Below are 26,098 nucleotides of genomic sequence, written 5' to 3'. Positions count from 1 at the left end.
AACCATGTGCAGAGATCACTAGACTGGAGGAGTAGGAGGGTAAAAACTGGAAAACTCTGACCATTTTGTAGGAAGAGTTCTGTTGAGGAACTCTCTGAAAAACTTGCAAACAGAGAGGTAGACACTAAGACTTCAGTGCCTCAAGTAACCAGATCTGATTTTTCAGTTGATTTATGATCACTGGTTTGGGGCCTTCTGGTATAGTGGAAAAAATTAGCTTGTGGCCTTCAAGGAGACAGAGACATATAGGAAACAGAAGAAAGAGTGCTTATAAAATAGCATATAAGTAAATGAAGAATCATCTAGTGAAAATAAGTTGATAGAGATTGAATTGACTGGATTATATACTGAGAGGATGTGAAATAAAGGAATGGAGCAGCTAGGTTTGCTTATTTACTGAAGAAGAGTTTTGATTGTCCAGAAGGTTACTGTAAGCAAAAGAGTGTCTGAAGATAAAGATGGAGAGCCCATGGAGTTATTGAAAGCAATAATGGTACAAATAATGACCATTGGCATCTATAAACTAATCTGGCTGAGGCTTTGTAGCTGTGTGGAGAGAGCAGTGAAGAAGGGCAAATGGGGAAAATCTTAAAGCCTGAGCTGAAGATTCTGAATAAAGAGGAGAATCGATGGGAATGAAGGGAAGGGATGACTTAGAAGAGTCAGTTCCAAGTAGTCTGTGTCCCTTGGAGTGTGGACTGGATTTCACATTCTCAAACTTCATTTCAGCCCAGTTTGTTAACCTAGTTATCTTTTGAACAAAATTACTTCATGACACAAGAAGCAAATTAGGAGGGCCTTTGAGTTTGTAAGTCCTCAGTCCCCTAAATCACTCAGCCATATTCAGTGGCTCAATTTAGGAGACACCCTGCCCCACAACAGCTTGGAAGGCAGCTTTCTAGGCTCCTTTAAACATCTTATTTACATATACTACTCACTTTTACACCAAATAAAAGACTCGGAAACCCTTATCAAGTAGCAAACACTCCTCAAACCTACCAGGAAGTCACAAGCATTATGGGGAGTTGTGGGACTGTGGTTTTGCTAAGCCTGCAGAGTTTAAGTATCAGACACTTCTCTGTTTACATATAATATTCACTTCAGCTAAACTTTGAGGTTATCCTTTGCATCTAAAGTTCAAAATCAGATGTAAAATTGTGTCATGCTACAGAATCTCAGAAATGGAAAGGAGCTCAGAGGACAACCTGTACCTGAACAAGAACCTGCTTTCCAATATTGCTGAGCAAGTAGTCATCCAAGCTTTCAAGACTGTTTTTCTTGTTTTCCCACTAATCACCTCATCTAGCGTATAATGTCATTTTCTAAGATGACTTTAAGACTCTTGAATTTCAAAATACTTCTTTTCATCTCTATTTGCAGGATTTTTGTGTGAATTCCTTTTTTGAGATCAAGGTGTGGTTCCCACAGGGTATTGGGACATATTTCCTTAGGATTTAGCCTACATTATTGCCATTTTTGAAGGAGAGATATATAGAAAAATGGGTAGAAATAGCAATGACCTGAGTTACTCTGCCTAAGTACAATACTCTGCCTAAGATACAAGACAGGCTGGAGGGGTGGGTTTTGTCTTTTTAACTTTAAGGAAATCAGGTCACTGAGCTGTATCTCTCTCTTTGTCCTTCCTTCTCTCTCTCTCTCTCTCTCTCTCTCTCTCCCTCCAGAGACCCTCACGTTTGACATGGAATTGACTTCTGAATGTGCTTCATCTCCCATGTGATGGGCTAAGTATGGAAGCTACAGAATGATGTAACTGAGACACCTAAACCCCACCCCACCCCTTCCACAAAAACTCCCAAACCCAACAACCAAATCCCAGATCAACTGAAACTTGTATCTTTGTGACTCCAGATCATTTTCTTGGATCTCCTGCTTCTCATTTATCCTTAAGTGATTAGGGTACCTTTCTCCTAGAGAAATGAATGCTTCTAGGTTATATGCTATTGACGAAATGGAAGTCAAAATGGTTCATCCTTTGAAACTATGGTTGTTTAGGTTGTTTAGGAGTATGAGGGTGAGGGAGGCAGGAGGAAGAAGAAAGAAATGTTCTTTGGTTCTTCCCCACAGCATTCTTCCTCAGTAATTATTTGGGGATTTGTGTGTGTGTTCTGGATTTTTCTGTTTGGTTTTTTGTTTTGCTAGACAAGTGCCTACTGGTGCCAGCTGCATCCAGTGCCTGTTCTGTAAATTAATGTTCCAGGCTGCATCTGACTGAATGCTGCCAGCACCTGCTGCACCTATTATCTTGCTAACATCCAAATAGAAGTGAGGATTTTTTAATCCTCTTGAGTTTCTTTTTAAACTTGGAAAAGTTAAAATCAAAAAAGAAAAGAAACCTCATTCTCTCCTATATCAGAGCTTTTAAAAAATGTATTTAAGATTCCTCAGAGACTTCTTCCAGGTAATCAGCAATCCCAGATGGCAATTTTTCCTTAGACTCCTGGAGTGACTTTATCAAATTTATTCATTCATTCATTCATTCATTCATCCAACAAACTTGCTCAAGGTGTTGGGACACAAAGATAAAATCTGACATGATCCCTGCCTTCAAGGAGCTTATTATTGATTACCTCAAATGGTAGCTGAAGCTCTGAAACTATCCGTTGGCCTTTAAAACAGACATGCTTAGGAAGAGCCTAAAATGATATATCTATAAATAAGTATTGAGATTTTCTTTGGTAAACCTTTTTATTCCCTTTGCTAGCCTCTTAACCCCAAAGCCTTTGTTTCTAGTTCTGAGCTTGGTTGTTAGGGTGCCTTATTTGGGTCGGAGGGAGTTTTCCCTCCATGGGCCCATATGACCCTTCTCATCTCTTCTGGTTTCTCAGTGTCCAAGTCCCATTGCTTTAGGGATCCTACTTCTGAGACAGACCCATAATAGCACTGTGGTGTTGGGCCTTGAGCCTCACAAAGTGCCCTCCTGGTTTCAGAGGACTCGGCTCTCCTAGGTCCTCAAAGTTTCCAGTACTTATTTCATCTTTAACATAAGTCCCAGTGCAAAAGAATTCTAAGATGCTTTTCTGCCAAGAACTTATGCTTAGGCTGGGCCTGTCCCTTGGTTTTCTCTAAGCCCCGAGGGGAGGTCCCACTTTGGGACCTGGGAGAGAGCAAGATGATACTTCCCCCCATCCCTGTCCTTGACTGGCCTTAAATTGTCCTCAGGCCTCTTCTGGTGCTTCCCTTTTTGCCTTCCTAGTATTAGCCAGCCAAATGATAGAGCACCTTTGTAGTATTGTCCCATGGGCTTTCCTAAAGAGGATTTAAGTCCATTCTTCTCCAGAGGCAGCACTTGGGATGGGAGGACCTGGAAGAGTCCTGTTCTCACTTGTTCGCTGCTCTCCATCAATCCCCACAGCAGTCTTTGAGCTGAATGGGGAGACTGATCTCCCCAAGGGCACTCTAGATGTCTCCTTGGGGTGGTTTCATCTTTGGGATAGGATGGAGTTGGCACTCAGGCAGGCCCTTTGGGGCATCTCGGCTGGGCAGGTTGGAAAACTGAGAGCTGCACTCCAGAGAACTCACTGTTGCTGTTTTGCCAGATGGGGCTAGAGCAGAGGTGGCTGACATGGTGCCCTGGGGAGGGGGCATTTAGAATTGGTGATTTTAGGTGGCATGTGTTTTTCTGTTTCTAATTTTTGTGATGACAAAAGCAGTGAAAGGAATTGAAACTTGATTTACCTTTTCCTCCATTTAATTCTTTCCCCTCCACAACAGTGTCTTGGGTAAGTCTGCTGCCCTAAACCCTTTCAGACTCCCTTTCTTCCTCCTCATGCCCCCAAGGGGCATGTTACCTGTTACCAACTTGTACATTGGTTCTGTTTGTAAAACAACCTCTGAGCTGCTGTCCTAGTCCTCCTTGCATTCTGACTCCAATGTATACTTCATACTGTAAAAAAAAAAAAAAAAAAAAAAAGTTGGTTTTTGTATATTTTATTGCTGTATCTATCTGCTTTTAACTTCTAGAAATAAACATTTTAAAGCAATTATCTGACCATATAGTATTCTTCTTGCCCTCTTAATTTCTGCCCCATCCTCTTCCTAACCCCTCTGCTGTTGTCCTCTCTATTGTAATTAGAGCTAGAGAGAGCTCCCTTCCATCCCCCCACCTCCCAGTCTTGCAGAAAGACTTGCTCCCAGGGCCAGGCTTATGGGTTAAGAAGGCTGTCTTCAGGAAGTTTTTATCATGAACCTACCAAGCAAAAACCAACATAAAATCAAATCTTTGCTCTCACTTTAAATTCTGTCATGAGGAACCAGTGCATACACAGAATAGCATTCTAACACTGTTACTGGAGTGATCAGGAAAGGCCCCTTAGGGTGCAGCGGGAACCGAGCCTCGGAGGAAGCGATGGTTTCCAAAGTGACAGGGATGGGAAGGACAGAACGTTCCAGGCTTAGGGAGCAGCCTGACCCCAGGAGGGAGGCCGTGGGTGGAACGATGATACCTCCTGCAAACCCCCCTCGGGCTGTTGTCGGCACTGCAGCCTTACATAGCTTCAGCTTTGTCTGAAGTTCTCCATTCTCTTGAAGCCCTAAACCTGACATTCTGCTGGAAGCTGCAGACAAGCAATGGCTCCAAAGAAGGGTCTTTCTAATCTGAAGGAGCCAGGATTTCCCGCCCCTCCCGCTAAGGAAAAAGGCCAACCCCAAATTTCTTCCCCTTCTTCCCTGTCTGAATCTCCTGCTCTCGGTCCAGGTCTGTTATTGGGTATTGCAACATATGAACTAGCGCAGGGGCTCCGCCACCCAGTCTGTGATTCAGGGAGGTGTTCAGTGGGGCTGTTTGCCCTGGCTCCCTCGTCACTGAGCTTACTTAGCCGCCCTGTTTCCCTCCTCCCTTCTCCGAGCTCCATGGAGACAGAGACTGATAACGAGCTGCCTCCCCTGCAGAAACAAAAGGGAAGACGCCTCACTGCCGCTTCTACTAAACTGAAACCACTTTCTCTCCCTCCCATCCAGAGCCACGCACAGAGCTGCCGGCCGTTGCCATGACTCCTAAATGCAGCCCAACTGGGATCCAACCTTCCCTCCCCCTCCCACCCCACCCCTGCCCGTCACGGCATCCACAGCCCCAGCACCTGTCCTCCTCCCCTTCCTGCTGCTGCATTCAGGACCCTTCACCCAGGGGATCTGAGCAGCCCTAAGCCAAGCATTTGGCAACTGCAGCCCAAAACTTCTCCCAAGCCGCACTAAGGCGCGCTTAATGTCCGGCAGGGTGACTTCCCAGGGCCCTGTGCAGCTCAGAGTGAGCCAGGTTAGGTAAGATGGAGGAAAGGGTGCTTTTTCTGCGCCACTGGCCTACACCCGAACATCGCTGGGACCAGCAGATATGGGACAACGTTGCCACCTACTGGTCATCTGGAGGAGGGGGAGAAGGAGGCGGCTAAGATCCCAGTCAGGGGCTAGACCAGAAAAGGATGTGGCGGTCTTCCCCGAGACAGACCCAAGCGCAGAACTCTCCTCGGGTTGTTACAAAACTGGAATATTCCATGCGCCTCTCATGCCCTCTCCACGCACCCTGTCTCCTTGACCCACTGGTTTCCCGTAAGTCATGGGTCTCCTTCCTGATGCTATTTAGAAAGATCTGGCATTCAGCTCTATCAGAAATCTGAAGATAGGTGATGTGTCTGTGGGCAAAAGTTGCAAAATTCCAGCGTTGGAACATAAAAGAATTGTGAAACGTTCAGGTCACACTCCACATTTATCATTCTCTCCCCTCCCAGTTGTGTATCCCAGCTAAGAAACAGGACCATTTTTAAAAAAAGCATTTTATTCAAAAACAGCATTTCTTCCCTTTATTCAAATGCTCCATACAAAGTACAAAAAGTATGTGTTGTCATCGTCTGGCCCCTGCTTACCCTGACCTTAAAAGCTTTCCAATCTCTCAGCTAACCTTCACATGCCTCTAGAAGACGTGCTCCTGCTCTGTAAACCTGACTCTCCAGTCCCCCAGCCTGCTAGGCGAGCTGAGAGAGGGAGGGGGCAGCTGACAAACACAAGGCCAGCAAGGCTCCTCCGGCACCCAGGCCGTCTGCCATGAGATTCCCAAAGTCTCCGAAAAAGACCGCTTCTGACATCCGGCACATACACAGTTACGGTTTCTCCCTCGAAGAGATTGTGCTTTTGTTTATGTTTTTTAAAGACCTAGAGTCCTCCTCACTGTGTTCCAGACACCTCCCCCCTCTCGCTGCCAAAGCCGCCTGTTTTCTGGTCATTGCCAAGGTCAGGGTGAGCGTGTGTGTGTGTGTGTGTGTGTGTGTGTGTGGTGGGGGAGGAGATGTCAGTGAAAGAAAAGAGCCTTGCCAGAGGGCAGTCAGACTCTAGACCCAAGAGAGAGGAAGGGGTCTGGAGACCACTTAGAGGAATGAGGCAGCTCTCGCACCAGCCTAGGAGTGGGCTGCTAGAGTAACCTCCCTGAGAAATCCAAGAATGTCTGGGAGTTCACACTCTGGGTCGGTCTGGACAGCATTTCCCAAGAGTTTTAGCCCAAACCTTTTGGTGCTTGGGATTGTAGGGTTGTAGATTTTGAGCTGAACAGGCTCCTGAAGCTCCTCTGGTCCAACCCCTTACAGATTTGGGGAAACTGAAGAGATTAAGTGGGTTGTAACACAGAAAAGGAGCCATAATTAACATAATTAAGATCCAGGCCCTCAGGCTCCAAATCCACATGGACTGACTGATCTCTGCAGGTACACAGACGTTTATGTGTATGAGAGCATGCAAGGGTGCACACATACATTCAGGTGTATTTGGGAAGCCACTCATAGGGCCAGCACATGGGCAAATTTTGTCCCAGCCTCCCCCTCCTCGGGTAATCCTGCCCCACCATGGCTGCTAACAAACTAGGCAAAGGAGAAAAGGAGAATGCTTCCCTCTCTGCCTTTCCTTCTCCCCTCTGACAATCAGAGCTTACAGACTGAGTTATGGACAAGAGAAAACAGCCTAAGGCTAAAGGCCCTGAAAATTCTGGCAAGCACCAGGCAGTGGGGAAAGAAGCCCCTTGGGTCCACACCACCCCCACAGACAGACGCGCCGAGGTCCCAGCCGCCATCCACCCTCCGCGTTATGAGTATTGTCTCTAGGACGCACGGACTCAGTGCCCACCAGTGAGGAGAGGGGAGAAGGCTACGACACAGTGATGGAGGGGTGAGGAGTCACGACTGGCTGTGGCTGTGAGGGATCCATTGACTGTCGATTGGTCGGCTTAAAAGCTCCTCAACGTGTCTCGCTACGTCCATGGTTTCATCGAGGTCAAACTCCGCATCAGGGTCAAGGACAGAGTCAGGGCTGGTGAAATAAAAGGGAAGCCTTGAGAGTCCAGAGGGAACAAATGGCTTCCCGCCCAGGCCCCCTCCGGGCAGCTGAGGCAGGCAGTGCATCCCTGCCTCTACTCCCAGTGACCACCAGCTCTTCCTCTCCCTGTCACCCTTAGACTTGGACAGAGGTGGGAGCCCAGGGCCAGGCCTGGAAAACCCGGAGTCCACGGCCTCCCCCTCACCCTCCGGGAGTCTGCAGATACAAATCTGGGCAGTCTGTACACCGGGAGGAGGCAAATTTTTACACCTTCTTTTTCACTAACCAATGGTTGTCCCTGCATTTTGTTTTAAGCATTCACAAACATTATTCTGAGGAGGGGTCCCAAGGCTCCCCAGACTGCCAAAGTGGTCTGTCACCCCAAAGGGGTGAAGAGCCCTCGTCTAGGGGTTCTAAAAATTGGGCAAGGCCAAACAATTGGAGCGATCCCCAGATCTGGAGCTGGAGAGTGCTCCTGTGCTAGGGAGACGCCCTCCAACAGAGCTGAGTGGCCACTGGACCAGGCAGACGGAGCAGGGACTCTTGGTCAGGTCCGACAACAGTGATTCTGGACCCAACCCACCAACCCTTGCTTAAAGCCAGTCCAACCCAACCCAACTGGGGAGCCAGCTGAGACCAGTTCCTCCCTCCCCTTTCTAGCAAGTGCAACCTACTTCTGGGGGTACACGTTATAGTGAGACTGGGAGCACACGGCTGGGGATGGGGCCTGATCCATGAAGGTGGCGCCGGCCCCCGAAGAGTCTGAAGATGCACTGGCAAACCTGGGGAAGGAGCGGAAACACATATAGAGCCCATCCTCTGGAGGAGGGCCTAAGGGCCCACCGGGGCCCCTGCCCATTCTACAGCCCTGGGCCTCAGCCCTGGAAGGAAACTCTGCTAAGCCTGTGGCCCTGGCCCAGCTGCCCACGGAGGCTGCCTGGCCGGCTGGCCCCTTCTCCCCCAGCTCCAGTGCCTTTGGGACGCACCTCTGGCTCGACTCTACAGAGTGCTGAAGCCATCTGAGCCATTTTGAGAAAGCTATTTTGGGGGTGGAGAGGAATTTGAGGTATCCCTCTGTTCTGGGGGCTTAGAAAAGAGGTACTATGAACCAAGGACACTGACGCAGGACAAGATGCAAACTCTTACTCAACATTACTCCACAGGGTCTGAGTCTAGGGTCAGGTGAATTCGTGGATTATGGATTTGGATGGGGGTGGGGAAAGAGGGTTGTGGGGAGGGGAAGACAAATGGAAATAAAGAAAATCCAAAAGTGAATAGTGACAGAGTTGGATGCTTACTCTGGAACGACTTGCTTGATCTGTGGTTTCACATATCCATCCACGGCTTTTCCTACCAAATAGAGAAAGAAGAAAGAAAGTGAAATCACTGGCAGCTCCCAGAGGGAGGGTGGGGGGAATGGAGATAATATGAATATGAATAATGGCTATTTTACATATATAATTTGCATTTTACATATATAATTTCATAGCATTTTACATATATAATTTCAATTGATCTCAAAGCAACCCTTGTAAACACTAGGTACTACTGCTATTTGTTGCTGCTCAGCCATTTTCAATCATGCTTGACTCTGTGACTCCCTTTGGGGTTTCTTGGCAAAGATACTGAGATTGTTTGCCATTTCCTTTTCTATCTCATTTTACAGATGAGGAGACTGAGGGTTAAGTGATCTGTCCAGGGTCATGCAGCTGAGGCTGGATTTGAATTCAGGTCTTCCTGGTACTCTAACCACTGAGCCACCTCGCTGGCCAATTATGTGCTATTATTACCACCATTTTAACCAATCAGGAAGCTGAGACTAAGGAGAGTTGCACCAGATGATCTCTAAGGTCCATTCTGGATCTAAATTTATGATTCTTGTCAATTCCTTCTCTGCGCTTCTCCTTTATTTTTAAAAGGGAAAAAAAAAGGATTTTTAAAGAATTCTAAACTCGATGATTTCAACAAACATCAATCTGCAAACTAAATAAGGAAAGAACTTCCAAATAAACTTTTAAGTTACAAGTTACTTGCATTTTAATAAGAACAAAATTAGAATTGTTAATAAAATGAACACAGAAGCTTTGGTTCTGTGCATCCTTCCTTCCTGTGTACTTCAAAAGTTTAGTTGTTATTGCTTGTTTATAAATCAAAGTTAATGAGAACCCTATTTTTATAATTCTATTTTCTCCCTACCATTTTCCTTTCATATTTGCCCTCCTGTCCCACAGAATGATTTGGAGACAGACATTCATCAGTTTATTTTGCTACTTGCAAGCATCAGCCCTAGGGAAAGTTCTTAAGAAGGAAAAATCGATTCAAATGAGGGTAGTGGGTTAACATGTGTATAATTGAATTATGTACACCTTACCATCTCCCTGCAAGACCAATTTTCCTCCTGAGCCTGGAAAACTCAGAGCCTCTGTCTGCTAAGAGACAAAGCGCCACACCTGAGATACGACTCACCAAGCACAGGAGTGTAATACTTGGAGAAAACTTCATCCTTGGGTCGATCTGGGAACACATAGTTGAGATAATTCAGGTCTCCCAGGCGATCAGCCAGGGATCGGATGGAAAAATCCTTTGTTGTGAATGGCTTCAGGTTCCACAGGTTCCGATCCGCTATGGGAAAAGACCGAACATGTTTATCAGGATACTATAAGGGTTGGGGAGGGAAAGGGAAAGATTTAGGAGGCCCAGAAGGCAAAGCACTGGACCTGAAGTGAGGAAGAACTGTGCTGATTCCTGCCTCTGATACTGTGATTCTAGAGAAGTCATCTAACCTCAATTTCCTCATCTGTAAAATGAGGTTAACCTACCTACTTCACCGGCTTCTTGAGAGGATCAAATGAGCCATTGTCTGTGAAGAACTTTGAAAACCTTAAGGAACTACATAAATGCTATTATTATTACCTTTCCCAAGATATTTGGAAGGTGTATTTCTGAGGTATATTTATTACCCTTTCCAAGAAACTGAGACTTTTACCACCATCCACTCTTGTCAGTGCAGTTCAAGAAGCCATATGAGTACTGTGCCAAAATGGGCAGTCTAATTTCCCCAGGTACCTAGGTGTCTACAAGGTTGCAGAAATTAGCTGAACTCAGTTCCTGATTTGGTGAAATGGTAAGAAGAAAAACTACTTTTGATGAACTTCCTTCCCTAAGTTTGAAGTCCTTTTGGTATCCCTTTTGTCAATTCAAGATCTTGAAGAGGAATGTTGAAGAGCAAGCAAGGTGAAGAGTGGAAGAAAGAGGAAGAAGGAGAGTAAGGGCATTGGTAAAGGAAAGGAGGAGGAAATGGAGGGCTTGTCATGCTGGGAGCCTGGCAACTCACGGGAGTCAAACTTCCAGGCAATGGTGATTCCCCCAATTTCAGAGTCACTGAATCGCAGCAGGAAAGTTCCATCAGGTTTGTTGATAAGCAGGTCATGGGCCTGCTGCTTGTTCACGAAACCCAGGATGGCCCTAAGGGATGAGGAGCATGATGGGGGCCTTCTTATCCCTGCTCAGAGTCTGTGATGTTTACCTTCTCTGCTTAATCCCCAAATTCCATAGTGAGGCGCCAGCCCAGCCCCATCCCTACCACCCCCATTCCTCTCAGGCTGCCCTGTGTCATTGCTCCTCACCCATCATTCCAATGGGGCTTGTGATGTTTCCTCAGCACGTCCATCACCCCATCAAACCACTGCCAGAATGTGTAATTCCAGCCTGGGAGGTTCTCCTAGAACAATCCCCACCCCCCCAAAAAACAAAAAGACCTGAGTTGATTTTTACTTGAAACACCTTCCCTTAGATCAGGCAAAAGGTAGCAAGTGTCCCGGTGAATGTTTACTATTTATCTCTCTCTCTCTCTCTCTCTCTCTCTCTCTCTCTCTCTCTCTCTCTCTCTCTCTCTCTCTGTCTCTGTCTCTTTGTCTCTCCCTCCCTCTCTCTCTCTCTCTCTGTCTCTGTCTCTCTGTCTGTCTCTCTGCTCTCTCTCTGTCTCTCTCTGTCTCTCTTTCTCTCTCTCTGTCTCTCTCTACAACTGAGAGAGAGTGCAGTTAAGCTCATTTCTTTCGGCCTTCCTTTGCCCAGGTTCTTTGAAGATCATGCTCCTTGCCTTTGTTTTACATTCTTTCAGATGCCAGATTTAGGCCCCTTAGGTGGATGTTACATGTCTACTCCCTTCCCTCTGCTCATACCCCCATCCCCACCCCTGGAAGACTTACTCTGGGGCATGTATCACGGATGGGGTTGGCTGAGGGCACAGGAAAGCTGCCTGTGAAGTCAAAGGCAGTGGAGTGGGACCCCTAACCCCCAGGAATGCTGAGCCCATTCCCCTCACCCTGTTGAACTGGGACCAGGAGATGGCCATGCTGTTGTAATCCTCCATATTGTTGCTGCTGCTGTTGAACAGCTTTTGAGCCAGGAACACTAAGTTTTCCTTTGTCAGGCCTCGGTTGCTCTGGACTTCTGCCTTGAACTTCATATTGAGAGCCTCACACAGTTGGGGCCACAGCACTTTGTCAGGCACAGCAAACGGCACCCGGCCCTGAGGGGGAGATGATGAGAGATCGAGTCAGAGAGAGCCACCAGTCCCACAAAGGGGAAACAGAGTTGGGAATTGCTGGCTCTCAAAACCCCCCACTTCCTAGCACTGGCCCCGGGTGAAAGCAATAATGAACAGCCCTCTGAAGGGTCCTGAACCCTGGCTCTCAGGAAGAGTAACAAGTCACTCACGGGCTCAGCAAATGCATTGTCCCATAGCACCGTGGCTGTTGCATTGTGGTCCTGGCTTCCATGAACAATGACCACCACTGGAAGAGACAGGGTCTACAGGGATGAGAAAAAAAAGATTTGGGGGGGAGGGAGTCTCAGAGCATCCACTCTGCATCTCAAATTCAAGGGGCCCCAAATCACAAAGAGGGTCCCAAATTTCACACAGAAATGTCCCTTCTAAGCTCCTATCTGATGGATTTCTAGCACAAAGTGGAGACCAAGTTTTTCTCATGCATTACAACCAATTGGCCAGAGGCCTGGAAAAGGTTCAGATTTTACCACTGATACTTGCTGGCTATTACCCTGAATGAGTCACTCCCTAAGTCTTTGTTTTCTCATCTGCAAAATGGAACTAATAACAGCATCTGTGCTATTTTTATGTTGGGTTTTTGTAACAATCAAATGAAATATTGTACTTGATACTTTGCAAACCATAATACAATATATAAATGTTAACTTTTAACTATGTTCTGGATTCAATGACTAACTCTCTGAGGATGATTACCAAATTTATATATCCATATAGTCTCAGTATACCAGTGGTTCTCAAACTTTTGTTCTCAGGATCTTCATGTTGTTAAAAAAAACTATTGAGGCTCTGTTCAAAGAGTTTTTGTTCACATGGGTTATATTTATAGCTATTTACTATATTAGAAATAAAAAATGATTTTGAATTTGTAGACCCTCTGAAAGGGTTTCAGAGACCCCAACAATTCTTTGGACTACACTTTGAGGACCACTGGTATAGACCATAGCCTCTGTCCTGAGATCTAAATGAGCCTATTGTATATTTCAAAATGGATGAAACTTAGGCAACTCAAACGCAACATACCCAAAATTAAACTCATTACCTTCCCCCCAAAAAATTCATCTGCCTTCTGATTGTCACTATTTCTGTTGAAGGTACCACTATTCTTCCAATCACCCGGGTTTGAAATCTTGATGCTGGGCTTGATTCCCAGTCCCCCTTAGCCTTTATAACCAATCAGTTGCCAAATCTTGTCTTTTCTATCTCTACAGTGTCTCACATCTCTCCCTTTTCTCTCTACTCCCACAAGCCACCACCTTGGTCAGATCCTCATCATCTTCCAATTGTACTATTGCAAGAACCTCCTAATTAACCTCCTTACCTCAAATTTCTCTTCTCTCCAATCCACCCTTCACATAGACATCAAAGCGATTTTTCTGAAGTCTAAGCCTAACTGTGTCACCCTTTTATTCAATAAACTTGATTAGCTTCCTATTGCCTCTAGCATGAAATAGAAATTACTCTATTTTTTAACTTGTACAGGCTTTCACAAGCTGACCCCAACTTACTTAAAAACTTAAATGCTATTTCCCTTCCCTCTAACTTGCCATGGCAATCTCCCCTGATTTGAACAGAAGCCCATCGAAAGTAATTGTTTTGTTTTTCTGTGTCCTCAGTGCTTATCATGTAACTAGGGTTTAATAAATGTTTTTTTCATTTATTCCTACACTCTGGTCCAGCCAAAATGACCTTCTTACTGTTCCTTACACATAACCCGCTATTTCTCCTTTCTTTACTTTACATTGGCCATGCACCCTACACCTGAAATGTACTCTCTTCAACCCCACTTCTACTTCTTAGAATCCCTTATTCCTTTAAAAAATCTCAGCTTAAGTTCTACTTTCTACATAGTCTTCCTCCACCCTATAGCCATGAATGCCCTTGTATATATTTACTCTTATTTCTCAAGTGAAATATGTACTCCTTGAGGGTAGAGACATTTTAATTTTTTTCTTTGTATTCTCATAACTTCACAGTGTGAAGGCCCTTCCAAAATGCTTATTGATTATTAAAAATCTGTCACCAAAAAAAAAAGGTTTAAAAAAAAATTCACCCTCTTGCCTGTCTTTTTCTTTCTTGGTTTCCTTGCTCCTTATAATATAAAGTAAAGGTTGAAAGTTTGACAAGATTGTCATTGTTGTTATGATGATGATGATGATAGTCTCCTGACATACTCATAACAGCATTTCTCTGGAAGGGCAGCTAGGTGACACAGTAGATAGAGTACTAGGTCTAGAGGTAGGAAGACTCAACTTCTTGAGTTCAAATCTGGCCTCAGACACTTATTAGCTGTGTGACCCTGGGAAAGTCACTTAATCTAGTTTGCCTCAATTTCCTTCTCTGTAAAATGAGTTGGCAAGCCACTCTAATATCTTTGCCAAGAAAACTCCAAATGGGGTCACGAAAAGTAACACCCTACTGAAAAATGACTAAACAACCACAAATTGCTCTGGCTACCTATGTGACTTCTGGATGATAAATCACCTTTATACATATGTACTACTGTCCCAAGGCCCTTATTGGTGAGGATTAATGCTTTGCAGTGTGGTATACTTAGGAGATTATGTACCAGACAATATAGAGTGAGAGTTCTCCCACTGGGAGTGAGATAATTCAATTCAAACGAGAGAGAGAGAGATAGAGAGAGAGAGAGAGAGAGAGAGACAGAGACAGAGAGAGACAGAGAGAGAGAGACTTATAGCTTATAGCAGCCCTTTTTTAAATTATTAAAGCTTTTTATTTTCTAAACATATGCATGGATAATTTTTCAACATTGATCCTTGCATAGCCTTGGGTTCCAGGTTTTCCCCTCCTTCCTCCCACCCCCTTTCCTAGATGACAAGTAATCCAATATATGTTATACATGTTAAAATATATTAAATCCAATATATGTAAACATATTTGTACAATTATCTTGCTGTACAAGAAAGATCAGATTAAAAAGGAAACTAAGTGAGTAAGAAAACAAAATACAAGTGAACAACAACAAAGAAGAGTGAGGATGTTATGTTGTGGTCCACACTCAGTTCCCACAGTCCTCTCTCTGGGTGCAGATGACTCTCTCCGTCATAAGATTATTGGAACTGGAATTAGTCATCTCATTGTTGAAAAAAGCCACCTCCCAGAATTGATCTTCATGCAGTCTTGCCACTGCTATGTACAATGATCTCCTGGTTCTGCTCATTTCATTCAGCATCACTTCATGTAAGTCTCTCCAGGCCTTTCTGAAATCGTCCTGCTGGTCGTTTCTTACAGAACAATAATATTCCATAACATTCATATACCACAACTTATTCAGCCATTTCCCAACTGATGGTCATCCACTCATTTTCTAGTTCCTTGCCACTACAAAAAGGGCAGCTACATAATGTTACTACTGGGCTTGTATCCCAAAGAGATATTAAAGGAGGGAAAAGGACCCACATGTGCAGAAATGTTTGCGGCAGAAAGGCCTAGAAAGATTTATATGAACTGATGCTAAGTGAAATGAGCAGAACCAAGAGAATACTTTACACAGTAACAAGATTATGTGATGATCAACTGTGATGGACTTCTACATCCAGAGAGATTTTAGAGATTGAAGACTTTAGAGATTGAATGTGAATCAAAACATAGTATTTTCACACCTTTTTATTGTTGTTTTGTTTTGTTGTTTTTTTCTTTTTTGATCTGACTTTTCTTGTGCAGCATGACAAATATGGACATGTTTAGCCTATATTGGATTACTTACTGTCTCAGGGAGGGGGGAGAGAGGCAGAAAAATTTGGAACACAAGGTTTGGCAAAGGTGAATGCTGAAAACTATCTTTGTAGATATTTGGAAAAATAAAATACTATTAAAAGAAAAAACTCAAAATTATCCTGGCATGGGTTCTGTCAATAAAAAGTTATTATAAAAAAAACATTAAATCAGAAAAATATAAAATAAATGAATGTCAAAAAAGAAAAAAGAAAAAGAAAAAACTCAGAAAAAAGGGAGTCCTTGATCTAACCCAACGGGACCTGAAGCTCTCCTGCCTCTCACCAACTCTGCCCTGCCCCTCACTCAGGACAGGGATTTCATCTCCACCAACAGCCTAGGGACAAGGGTCCCTCCCCTTCTGATATAAGGAGTGCCCCAGTTTTTACCTTAACTTGAAACACGAGCTCATTTCCCCCAATGCTGAACTGAGATTCGAACAGGACTGTGAATTTCTCCTCTGTCACTGACTCTGCACCCCGTCTGTCCGCCCTCTTAATCCTCTTCAGGGACTACAGAAGCAGAAGGATGCATGAAGAGAGGGCCTTCCCTTCCCTGCCCAGCCTCCAGCCACTTTGCCCCAGCGCCCGAGGCCCACCCGGACCCCAGCCGCGCCTCACCATGTTCCGGAAGTGGGCGCTGAGGGTGCCCGTTGCCTGGTGATACTCCATCACGCAGCAATTGTTCAGAATCTCCCCACTGCACTCACTGTAAACACAGACATGTCTGAGCCAAGGCCCGGCCTCCCTCTTCCCAGAGAGGCTCTTTCTGTCCAAGTTCCGATCCAGGCGCCCCTTCTCTAAGAGGCTGCCCCAGGCCTTCCGCTCTCTGGGAGGTAGAACTGACTGGCCAGCCCTGAGACCTGCCCAAAGCACCCACCCTGTCCAACCGGGAGCTCCCTGAGGCCTGGGGCTGCTTAGGGAGGGGGGGCAGGGAGGGAGGCCCAAAGGACCCCAATGTCTTATGAAGAAGCAGCGGAGAGGGAGGAAAGGAGTCCGGCATTACTTTCGTGTGTTCTCGTTCTTCAGCAAAGACTTGGCCTGCTGCTCGCTGATGATGGTGGCCTTCACTTGGGGGGGGTTCATGTGCACATTCAACTTCCCTCCTACCAGCAGTCGCACTGTGGCTGCAAACTTGGTCTGCGTCTTCAGGACCTGCGGGGGCTGCTTCTCGATGATGAAGGTGCTGGAGGGAAAAGAAATCGCCAGACTGACACCGGGTGCTGTTGTCCCCCAGTCTGAGGGAGCAGAGTCACTAGAGGGGCTTCCCTAGTTGGGGAGCAGTCAGCTTCAGGCCTTGCATGGTGCTAGGGGAAAGGTCCTGGGAGTCAGAAAGTGCAGGGAGGGGGAGGGCCCTGAGTGAGGAGACCCATAGGGGTCCAGGGGAGCGAGGGAAGGGCAGGCCCGGGAGGAAGGGTGGGCCGGGGGGAGGGATGAGGGAGAGGTGGGCCCGGGTCCTTTGGGAGAAGCAGGATCATCTGTCTCCCTCCTGCACTGTCTGTTGGGGGTGAGGACCAGAGAACTCAGTTCAAAGTGGCCTGAAAAGCCAGAGACCAGGGAGGAGGAGGAAGAGGAGCACTAGAGAGGAGCCCAAGCTGTCCCTGCTCAGAGCCCATGACTTTCCCCCGCTCTCCCGGCCTGGGCTGGCTCAGGATTAGGAGGAGGGGGAGCAGGCACCTGGTCACCAGGGCAGAGATGATGTCTGTGATGGTGGCATTGAGCTCCGTCAGCATCTCCTCCACGGGGCCAGGAATGGGCAGCTGTTGGCAGAGATGCTCAGCCCTCCGGATCTGCTGCCGGTTCTGCCAGATGATCTCCGCTAGCTTCTCGCACCTGGCCAGGGAGCCCCACCGGGCAAATCAAGAGGAGTAGGTTCAGTCACCCAGTCCTGGCCTGTCCTGGACTGGGGAAAGACGGCCCTTGCTACATGGGGACTTCCTCTCCAGCCAAAGGAAGGGACCAAGGAAGCTCACAGTGGAGGACGGGCCTGCCTTCCCTGAAGCTTCAGTTTCCAGGGGAGCCAGAGCCTCCAGCCCCCAGAACTGGCCCCGAGGACTGTGCCCCAAAGCCTGGGGCGGCCCCAAGCTCCCCCTGCCACATACCAAGACTGCAGCACATCCAGGCTGCCCTCCGGGGGCCCTCCATTCCCAGCCAGTTGCTGCCTTCTCTTCCACTGGATCAGCTCATCATCCAGAATGACAGTTTGCTGCTTCCGGAGCAGCTGGAGGGTCTTCTGGTGTTTCTCTGCCAGCTCCTGCCGAGACCCCGGGGTCAGACGCGGAGCTGGGAGCCACCTCGCAGACCTCCTGGGCCAACCCTCCCCTCCCCGCTCAATATGACCAAGGAGCAACAAGGCCAGAGAGGTCCCACTCCGTCCCCACAGGGAGTAACTTGGCAGAGCTGGGTTCGAAACTGGGCATCCGGACTTCAAGGGGCAAAGGCCGGGTCCCTTGGAGGGCTTGCGGTGCCCAGCCTTGCTTTGTTCCATTTAACAAAGAGCAAAAGGACAGGGAAGCTCAGGCTTCCCTTGCTCCAGCTTCCCCAGACCAGATTCCCCCAGAGAAAGGAATCCATTGTGGCCTCCCTCCTGGGCTCTTTGGCTTGGCTCCCCCCACGAGAGACCAGGGTTCCGTACACCTGAGGACACCCTCCTTTGGTTCTGCCCGGGAGAGGAGGAAAGGCGGGAGCTCACCACCCGGTACTGCTGGAGAGTCTGGGCTTCCCGCTGCAGCCAGGCCTCCAGGGACACCTGCTTCTGCTGAAGGGCTGTCTCCCTTGTCAAGCGCTCCTGGGGACTCAGCTGTGACAGCTGGGAAAACTGAGCTGTGGGGGAGGGAACGGAGCAGGATGCACCCCTTCAGCCTCGCGCAGGAAGCTTCGGGGACCAGGGACCTTCTGATCAGAAGCAGAAAGGCCCTGGGGGAACCCTCAAACATAAAGGAGAGACCTCCTAGAGCACCTCCAAACATAAAGGGAGAAGCCTCCCAGAGTGCCCCCAAATGTAAAGGGAGAGGCCTCCTACAGTGCCCCCAAATGTAAAGGGAGAGGCCTCCTAGAGAGCCCCCAAATGTAAAGGGAGAGACCTCCCAGAGCGCCCCCAAACATAAAGGGAGAGACCTCCTAGAGAGCCCCTAAACATAGAGAGAGGCCTCCCAGAGAGCCCCCAAACATGAAGAGCCTCCCAGAAGCACCCCAAAGTAAAGGCCTCTAGAAACCCCTCCCACAATCTGCACCACTCCCATCAATGTGTCCCCAGGTACTTCTTCATCCCTTCCCTCCCCACAAGCCTCTCCCAGAGGAGAACCAATGAGGGAAGGCGTGCAACCGTGTACCACGTACACATCATATTAGGCGTGTGACTTCATGTCCCATACATGTCTGTCCCCCTACTGCATTAGAAACTGTGTTACATTCTGTTTACACTTCTTATCACTACACGATATTATATATGTGCAAGTATAACGTGCGTTTATACGCACCAAATGCCAATGAAAAACCCCAACCCAACCCCAAAACACAAAACACTATCTAATCTCAAGCGCCTCTCTAGAAACATGTCTCCCTCCCCCTTGCTCCCACCCCAACTTCCCTTGGGACTGGCCAACTCCAACAAAAAGCACTTTGACCAGGAGAACTGGCTCCCAAACCTCTGTCAGAGAACCCTGGCCCACCCTGCCCTCCGCGCATCCTGGGCCCAGCAGACACCAGTCCAGCCCAGAGCCAGCTGTTTGCCCAGAGCACTCAGCGGACCCCTCCTCCGGAAGTCCTCCTGAGTGAGCATCCACCTATGTCTAATTCAGCCCCTCCCTCCCAGGCATTCTGGTCCCATCCCAGGGCCTCCCCAGCTTCAGAGCCTCTGCCCAGGCCGCCGCAGGGCCACCAGCCCCCTTAGATGGGGAGCTGCTTCCTGGGGGACGCAGAGGTCGGGCCCCTGCCCCCTCCTCTGGCCCCTCTGCCACTGGGTCCTGGGGTGACCAGGATGGCTCCTGGCAGCTCGGAACCCCGCCCCCAAACCCCTGATTCCTGAGCTTCCCGGCCTGCCCAAAGCCTGCCCCAACCCCGTGGCCTCACCCTGGTTCGGAGGCTCTCCTGGTACTGGATGAAAACTCCTGAGTCTGCTGCAGCTTCTTCGCTGCTTCTCTTGTGTCCTGGTGACCAGCAAGCTCCTCAAAGGTCTGGTTGATCTGCAGGTGCTTCTAGACATGGCGTCGGCCAGGTTTCCACGCGGGGGAAACTGCATCACACAGGGAGGCGCGGAGGCAGCACGGCAGCGGCCTGGGACCCGAGGCCCACAAAACCAACAGGCCCCTTGGCCGCGCACCCACAACAACCTTGCCACGAGACCAACAAGCTGCCCTTGGCCCGCAGGAGGGAAAGGGCAGCGCCAAGCAGGGCCCTTCCCAGGGCCCGGCTCTGAAGGAAAGGACCGGGTCCCAGGGGGCATCCAGGAGGGCTACTCAGAGGACCTTGGGACTTTCACTGACAACAGGACTCCCTTGTTCTGGACCTGTGAGGCAGACCCACCTGGCTGATCCACTCAGTTCTTTCTCCCGTGCCATGGAATAAAATGTTCCAGCCATCTAGATGGCAGAGTCTCCCAAAGAGATTTCAGCTCCCCTTCTCCCCACACACCCACTGACTTAGAAGGCTAATGGCACCGGGTTTCCATAGCACCCACCGCCCAGTGATTTATTCCCATCGAGACATTCTGCTCTGCATCAACCAGTTTATCTTGCACCCACTCTGATTGATATGACCCTCCCAGGGAGAGAACTGTGAGACCCTCCAAAAACAACATCCTCCCCATCCCTCAAAGACAATCATTTACAACTAAAGCCTAGTTCTTATTCCATTACATCAGATCTGCCAGGGACAGACTTCCTCAAGCAGTATTTGTGAGGAAGGAATGGGGATAAGGGAAATGTGACCTTTCTGTACTCTCAAGGGTAATTAAGCATTAGTTAGTCTGACTAAACTACCTTTTCATTTCCTTATTAGAGTGTGAGCTCTTTGAGAGCAGGAATTCTGCAGTACTTTTCTTTCTTTGTATCACCAACATTTAGCACCAACCCTGGAACACAGTCATTTTTTAATAAATGCTTGCTGATTGCCTTTCTCCCCATCTCTTCCAGGGAATGGTTCACAGTTTAGGGGAAGGTGGAGGAAAGTATATATTCAGAAATGAATATATTAAAATCAAAAGATATTAATAAAAATAAAAAATATATTTTTCAGAATCAATCACCTTTTTTGCATCTATAAACAATGTATCCTCAAACCTTAAGACTCAGCATTTCTCACTGTCTTTGTATTCATTTAATCCTGTTAGTAATGCTTTATCATTAAAATCAAATCATTTGACATATTAGTGTCTTATGTCTCCTATCAGATGGTAATTTATCTGAGGTCATAAACCATCTTTCTTATTCCTTTTGTATCTATCCCCTCTGCAGCTCTTAGGATAGTCTGTGAATAGAAATTTCCTCAATGTGTGAGGATTACAAAATTCCCTGGGACACTCACGTTGGTAGCTTCTCGGACTAGTCTCTGTTCGTTGTATAAGATGTGCCGGATGCATCGGACCAACTCCATGGGGCAGCGGTCATAAGTGCTCTGAAAGAGTCAAACAGCAAATGAACTTTTCCACCCCTCTAAAGATTCCCATCCATGGTCTTCTGTTCCAACTAAACCCACTTCTCCTTGACTAATAACTTTTTTAAAAAATTTGTCATTCTTGACAACTCTGAGATACCACTACACACCTGTCAGATTGGCTAGAATGACAGAGAAAGATAACGCGGAATGTTGGAGAGGATGAGGGAAAACAGGGACACTGATACATTGTCGGTGGAATTGTGAACACATCCAACCATTCTGGAGAGCAATTTGGAACTATGCTCAAAAAGTTATCAAACTGTGCATCCAGCAGTGTTTCTACTGGGCTAATACCCCAAAGAGATACTAAAGAAGGGAAAGGGACCTGTATGTGCCAAAATGTTTGTGGCAGCCCTGTTTGTAGTGGCTAGAAGCTGGAAAATGAATGGATGCCCATCAATTGGAGAATGGTTGGGTAAATTCTGGTATATGAATGTTATGGAATATTATTGTTCTGTAAGAAATGATCAGCAGGATGAATACAGAGAGGCTAGGAGAGACTTACATGAACTGATGCTGAATGAAATGAGCAGAACCAGGAAATCATTATATACCTCAACAACGATACTGTATGAGGATGTATTCTGATGGAAGTGGATTTCTTCAACAAAGAGAAGATCTAACTCAGTTTCAATTGATCAAGGATGGACAGAAGCAGCTACACCCAAAGAAAGAACACTGGGAAATGAATGTAAACTGCTTGCATTTTTGTTCTTCTTCCTGGGTTATTTATATCTTCTAAATCCAATTCTCCCTGAGCAACAAGAGAACTGTTCGGTTCTGCACACATATATTGTATCTAGGATATACTGCAACATATTCAACATGTATAGGACTGCTTGCTATCTAGGGGAGGGGGTGGAGGGAGAGAGGGGAAAAATCGGAACAGAAGTGAGTACAAGGGATAATGTTGTAAAAAATTACCCTGGCATGGGTTCTGTCAATAAAAAGGTCCTAAAAAGAAAATAAAATAAAATCACCTAAAATAAAAAAAAAATTATCAATCTTTCTCATTCTCCTTTGTTCCAGAATACCATTTCCCTTCCTTTCAACTAAAATGTAGCTTTTGCATCTTTCAAACCCAAAGCAACATTTGCTTCTCCCAGAAAACCCTCATGATTTCTTCTCAGAAAATCCTTTACCTGATTCAATATTTACTGAAGGAAGGGAGGGAGGGAAGGAGGGAAGTAGAGAGAAAGGGGAAGAAGAGAGAGTAATAGATCTCTCTTTAACTCTGTATCCCCTCAACACTGGTGCATTTAGCTTATATCATAAGCCTTTGTGTTACAGATAGATAATTATAGATATAAATATGTAAGCTCTCTCTATACATAATGTTCTTCCAAAAACAACAAACTTCTATGAAGCACTTGCTCTATGGAAGATACTGTGTTGCACTTTCCTTAGGTTAGACCCTTGTGCCTCATTGTTCAGTCATAGGACGCACCTTGGCACACAGGATCATTTTTGCCACCACTTAGACTCTTTTGAATTAAACACTGTCCCTTTCCCTCCAAACCCATCATTCTAGGATCCTGTTTTCACTAGGGCTGTACCTCCACATTCAACATAGTATCTGTCCTCTTACCTTCTGACTAGGAGGATAGATTACCCCTACTCCAGATGGGAATCTCATATGTTAAAGACCCTAGAGTAAACAATCTTGCCATTGGCTTCTCCCTCCTATTCTATAATGAGATTAGCTGTCTTTACTGAATCCTAATTTTTAATCTCCGTGCTATATAGTAGACTCTCACAGTCTCCAGTGCTCGGGACAGCTTCATTTGTCATTCCCCATTCAGACTATACTGCTCTACCTCTAACATAAGAAAACAAGCCTAAGATGCATGTTACAAAAGAGTGGGGGGGGGGGGGGGGGGGGAAATGAATGGAACAGAAAAATTTAGCAGCTGGTCAGAGTCACATTGTGAGTTAGTTTGCAAGGCCACGATTTGAGCCCAAATGTTTTGAGGCTGGGAAGAAAGGGGAACACAACATAGTAGGAAGATGGCACCAGATTTCACACTACCTGCAGCTGAGTCGCATAGTGGCCTAGCTTGATCTTCAGTAGAAACCCATCTTCCCCCACTTGGTGCTCAGCCTTCTTCTGCAGCTCCTGGATCAGGCCCTCTAGGAGCTGGGCCGCTTGGACACTGTCCTGGGGGTTATCCAGGTCAATGGAATTCCTGGGAGGGAAGGGACATAAAGGGAGGGCAATGGACCACAGGTAGAATTTCACCTGGGAAGAGAGTGAAGGACTTGGAGGCAGAGGAATTCTAGGAGGGCTCCCAACAAACGGGTCCTGCTCCGGTCTTCTTAAAGCCCACAGAACTCCTTCTCAGAATGCACCGACACTCAGCATGAATCAGAAATGAGAAAAACTCCCACTACCCTTCCTGCTCCCTCTTCCCCTTTCCTAGAGACACCACCCCTTCCTCTAACAGTCACAGGGCAGGGACCCAGACAGAGCGGCAGAAAGAACCAGACATAATGCCGAGAAGGCAGAGAGGGATAGAGAGGCAGTCAAACCCACCCGAATGGGAGCAAGGCCCGTTGAGAAAGGTGGGGGTGGGGAGGAACAGCAAGTCACGGAGAAAGAGAATGGGAAGGTACCAAGTCAGCCATGCCACAGACCTAAGCTAAGTCACTGCCGGGAAGAGAGAGCTTCACCAGAGACTGAAAAAGCCATGATGAATACTGAAAAAGCCTGGGACGGGCATCAGAAAAACAGAGGAGGCCAGTCCCTATATCCTTCCTTTACACTCACACACACACAGACACACACTTACCAGGCCTGGCTCTCAATCCACTGGGCCAAATAGTGGCGGACTTCAATGGGGAAGTGCTGTCCGTAGAGGACCTGCATCTGGCGCAGAGCATCTCCTTGAAGTTGCTGCGCTTGGATCCATCCTGCCATGACTTTGCACCTGAGGAGATTAAAGAGGGGGAAATTGGATTCAATTTAATTCAACAACACTTATTAAGCTACAATGTTACATCTGATGATTAAAAAAAAAGAAAGGAGCGGGAGAGAGCCGAGGTGACAATAAGGTGGGACAATCCTCGTCTTCACTCCTACCCACCAGCTCCGACTGCTTCTCTACTTAGAAGGCGCCGGGTGCTCGCCCTTCTCCCCCGGGACTCGGAGCCGGAGCTGGGTTAAAATTCCAGCTCGGCCGCTTTCTGAGGAACTGTAGGCAGGTCACTTCCCTTCTCTAAACCTGTTTCCTTTTCTGTGCTATGAGGGGGTTAGACACTCTCTCAATTCCGTAGCTTCCAACCTCACGTCTAAGAGTCTGGTTTTTTTCTGGGGAGGGGGAGAAGCGAGCCCGTGAGAGGAAGGTCGCCCTCGCCCAGAGCCAGGAGCTGGAGCGCAGGATGGTGCTAGATGCCAAGGGTCAGGTGGCTGGGTTTCTCCCCCTTTCCCTGCATCCCCAAACCGGGGCTTCCCCAAGGCAGTAATGCTAGAAACAGAAAGGGAAACCAAGCGGCTGAGCCCCCGGAGTCCCCAGCTGGGGAGGGCGGGACAGTCCCCCTAAGGCCCGGCGTGGGTAGGGATATTCCAGCGGAGAGCCCCCTCCTCAGCGGACGCCCCCCTCCCTGCAGGGAGACGGTCCCACGTGGGCTGGAGAGGAGGGAAGCTGGAGGAGGGTGGCTACTCCCCTCCAACCCCCTCTGCCTCCATCTTGGGCATCGCCGTCCCCTCGGGGGCTGGCAGAGAAGCGCCCCCTCCGGGTCTCCTTCCTCTTGAGACGCTGGCCGTCTCTCCAAAGTGCGGAAACTTTTCGGGACCCCAAGCCGCCCGACTCCGGAGATGCCCGGGCGCCGGAAGAAGAACGCGCGCCCCCTTGCCTGCTCTCCAGCAAGCGCCAGGGCCCTTTCTCCGGGGCAGCCGAAGCCCCTTGCCCCGGCCCAGACCCGCGCGGCGCGCGCTGGACGCAGTGGCCGATGGCCCTCACCTCCGGGCCCCCCGCGGCTCTCCACGCCCGGGCTCTCTCTCCCGGGCCGGCGGCAGCGGCTGCGGCTGGAGCTGCTGCTACAGGAAGGAGCAGAGAGCAGCGATTTCCTCCCCAAAGGTCAGCTGCCTCCGACAGACCAAACACAGCGCGCAGAGCTCTCGCCAGCTCCCCTCCCTGCCTCCCGCCCTCCTCGGCGAAGCGGCGGCCGCCACCGGCTCCGTCGCGTGGGCCCTGTCTGCGCCCTGGCCCGACGAAGTCCTCGCAGGGCGGGGAGAGGGGCTGTCCCACCGGCGGGGCCGCCCCCACGGCCCCGGCCCGGGGCCCTGCGTCCCCCGGGGGAGTGTCCCAGGGGGTAGGGGGGGAGACGCAGCGACAGAAGGGCCGAAAGGAGTGACCTGGGGAAGTGGGGAATCCCAGAGTAGCCGCCCTGGGGAGCCGCAGGAGGTACCAGACGCAGGGAGCTCCAAATAAGCGCGCGGGGACTTGGGCAGCGAGGGTGTGGGGGCGTCGGGGGAACGATGCTCATCCCCCACGCACCCCAAGGAATCAGGCCCTAGGCCCCCGGGCGCGGCCCCGGCTGCGAGTTCCAATAAAGCGCTTCTCCGCCTTCCCCTAGCAATCGAGAAGGTGGGTCCGTCGGAAGGCAGATGCCGGGCCAGGCCGGCCCTTTCCCACCAAACCCTCCCCACCCCTGCCTCCAGCCTTGAGTTCGAGGCCCCTAGTTTGGATTCTGTTGGGTAAGGCCACCTGGAAGGCTTCCATTGCCTTTGCCCAGCTTCTCTCGTCTTTTCAAACCTCCCTTTTCTCTGGCTAGTGTCCGGCCCCCGGGCATTGGCAGGACCGAAGGGAGGAGCAGCTCCTGCCCACCC

General features: G+C 48.4%; 2 protein-coding genes across 4 annotated transcripts in view; one reads left to right on the top strand and one right to left on the bottom strand.

Annotated features, from left to right (window-relative positions):
• STAT3 (signal transducer and activator of transcription 3) overlaps positions 1–4,004 on the top strand; it is a 61,749-nt gene extending 57,745 nt beyond the window's left edge. For 2 of the 3 annotated variants that reach the window (XM_023502314.2, XM_031966301.1), the window contains one exon: positions 1,683–4,004. In XM_023502314.2, the coding sequence (XP_023358082.1) occupies positions 1,683–1,738 (56 nt within the window). In that variant the 3' untranslated portion in view covers positions 1,739–4,004. The remainder of the gene's footprint in view (positions 1–1,682) is intronic. The other variant, XM_031966302.1, reaches the window with a different exon arrangement.
• A 1,764-nt stretch (positions 4,005–5,768) lies between these two features.
• Positions 5,769–25,509, bottom strand: LOC100920045 (signal transducer and activator of transcription 5A). The gene is given in 21 exon segments (XM_031966304.1): positions 5,769–7,305; positions 7,986–8,093; positions 8,610–8,661; positions 9,778–9,933; positions 10,646–10,776; positions 10,938–11,032; positions 11,636–11,842; positions 12,031–12,123; positions 16,006–16,128; positions 16,237–16,324; positions 16,622–16,801; positions 17,293–17,448; positions 17,718–17,869; positions 18,308–18,438; positions 19,674–19,718; positions 19,721–19,813; positions 19,816–19,849; positions 21,133–21,228; positions 23,300–23,456; positions 24,060–24,197; positions 25,230–25,509. Coding segments are annotated over 20 exon segments (2,358 nt in total). The 5' UTR covers positions 24,188–24,197; positions 25,230–25,509; the 3' UTR covers positions 5,769–7,172.
• Positions 25,510–26,098: the final 589 nt, after the last annotated feature.

Source organism: Sarcophilus harrisii, chromosome 4 (genome assembly GCF_902635505.1).
Source record: "Sarcophilus harrisii chromosome 4, mSarHar1.11, whole genome shotgun sequence".
Classification (NCBI taxonomy): Eukaryota; Metazoa; Chordata; class Mammalia; order Dasyuromorphia; family Dasyuridae; genus Sarcophilus; species Sarcophilus harrisii.
The sequence above is the reverse complement of the archived record's forward strand: the minus strand, read 5'-3'. Positions and strand labels throughout refer to the sequence as shown.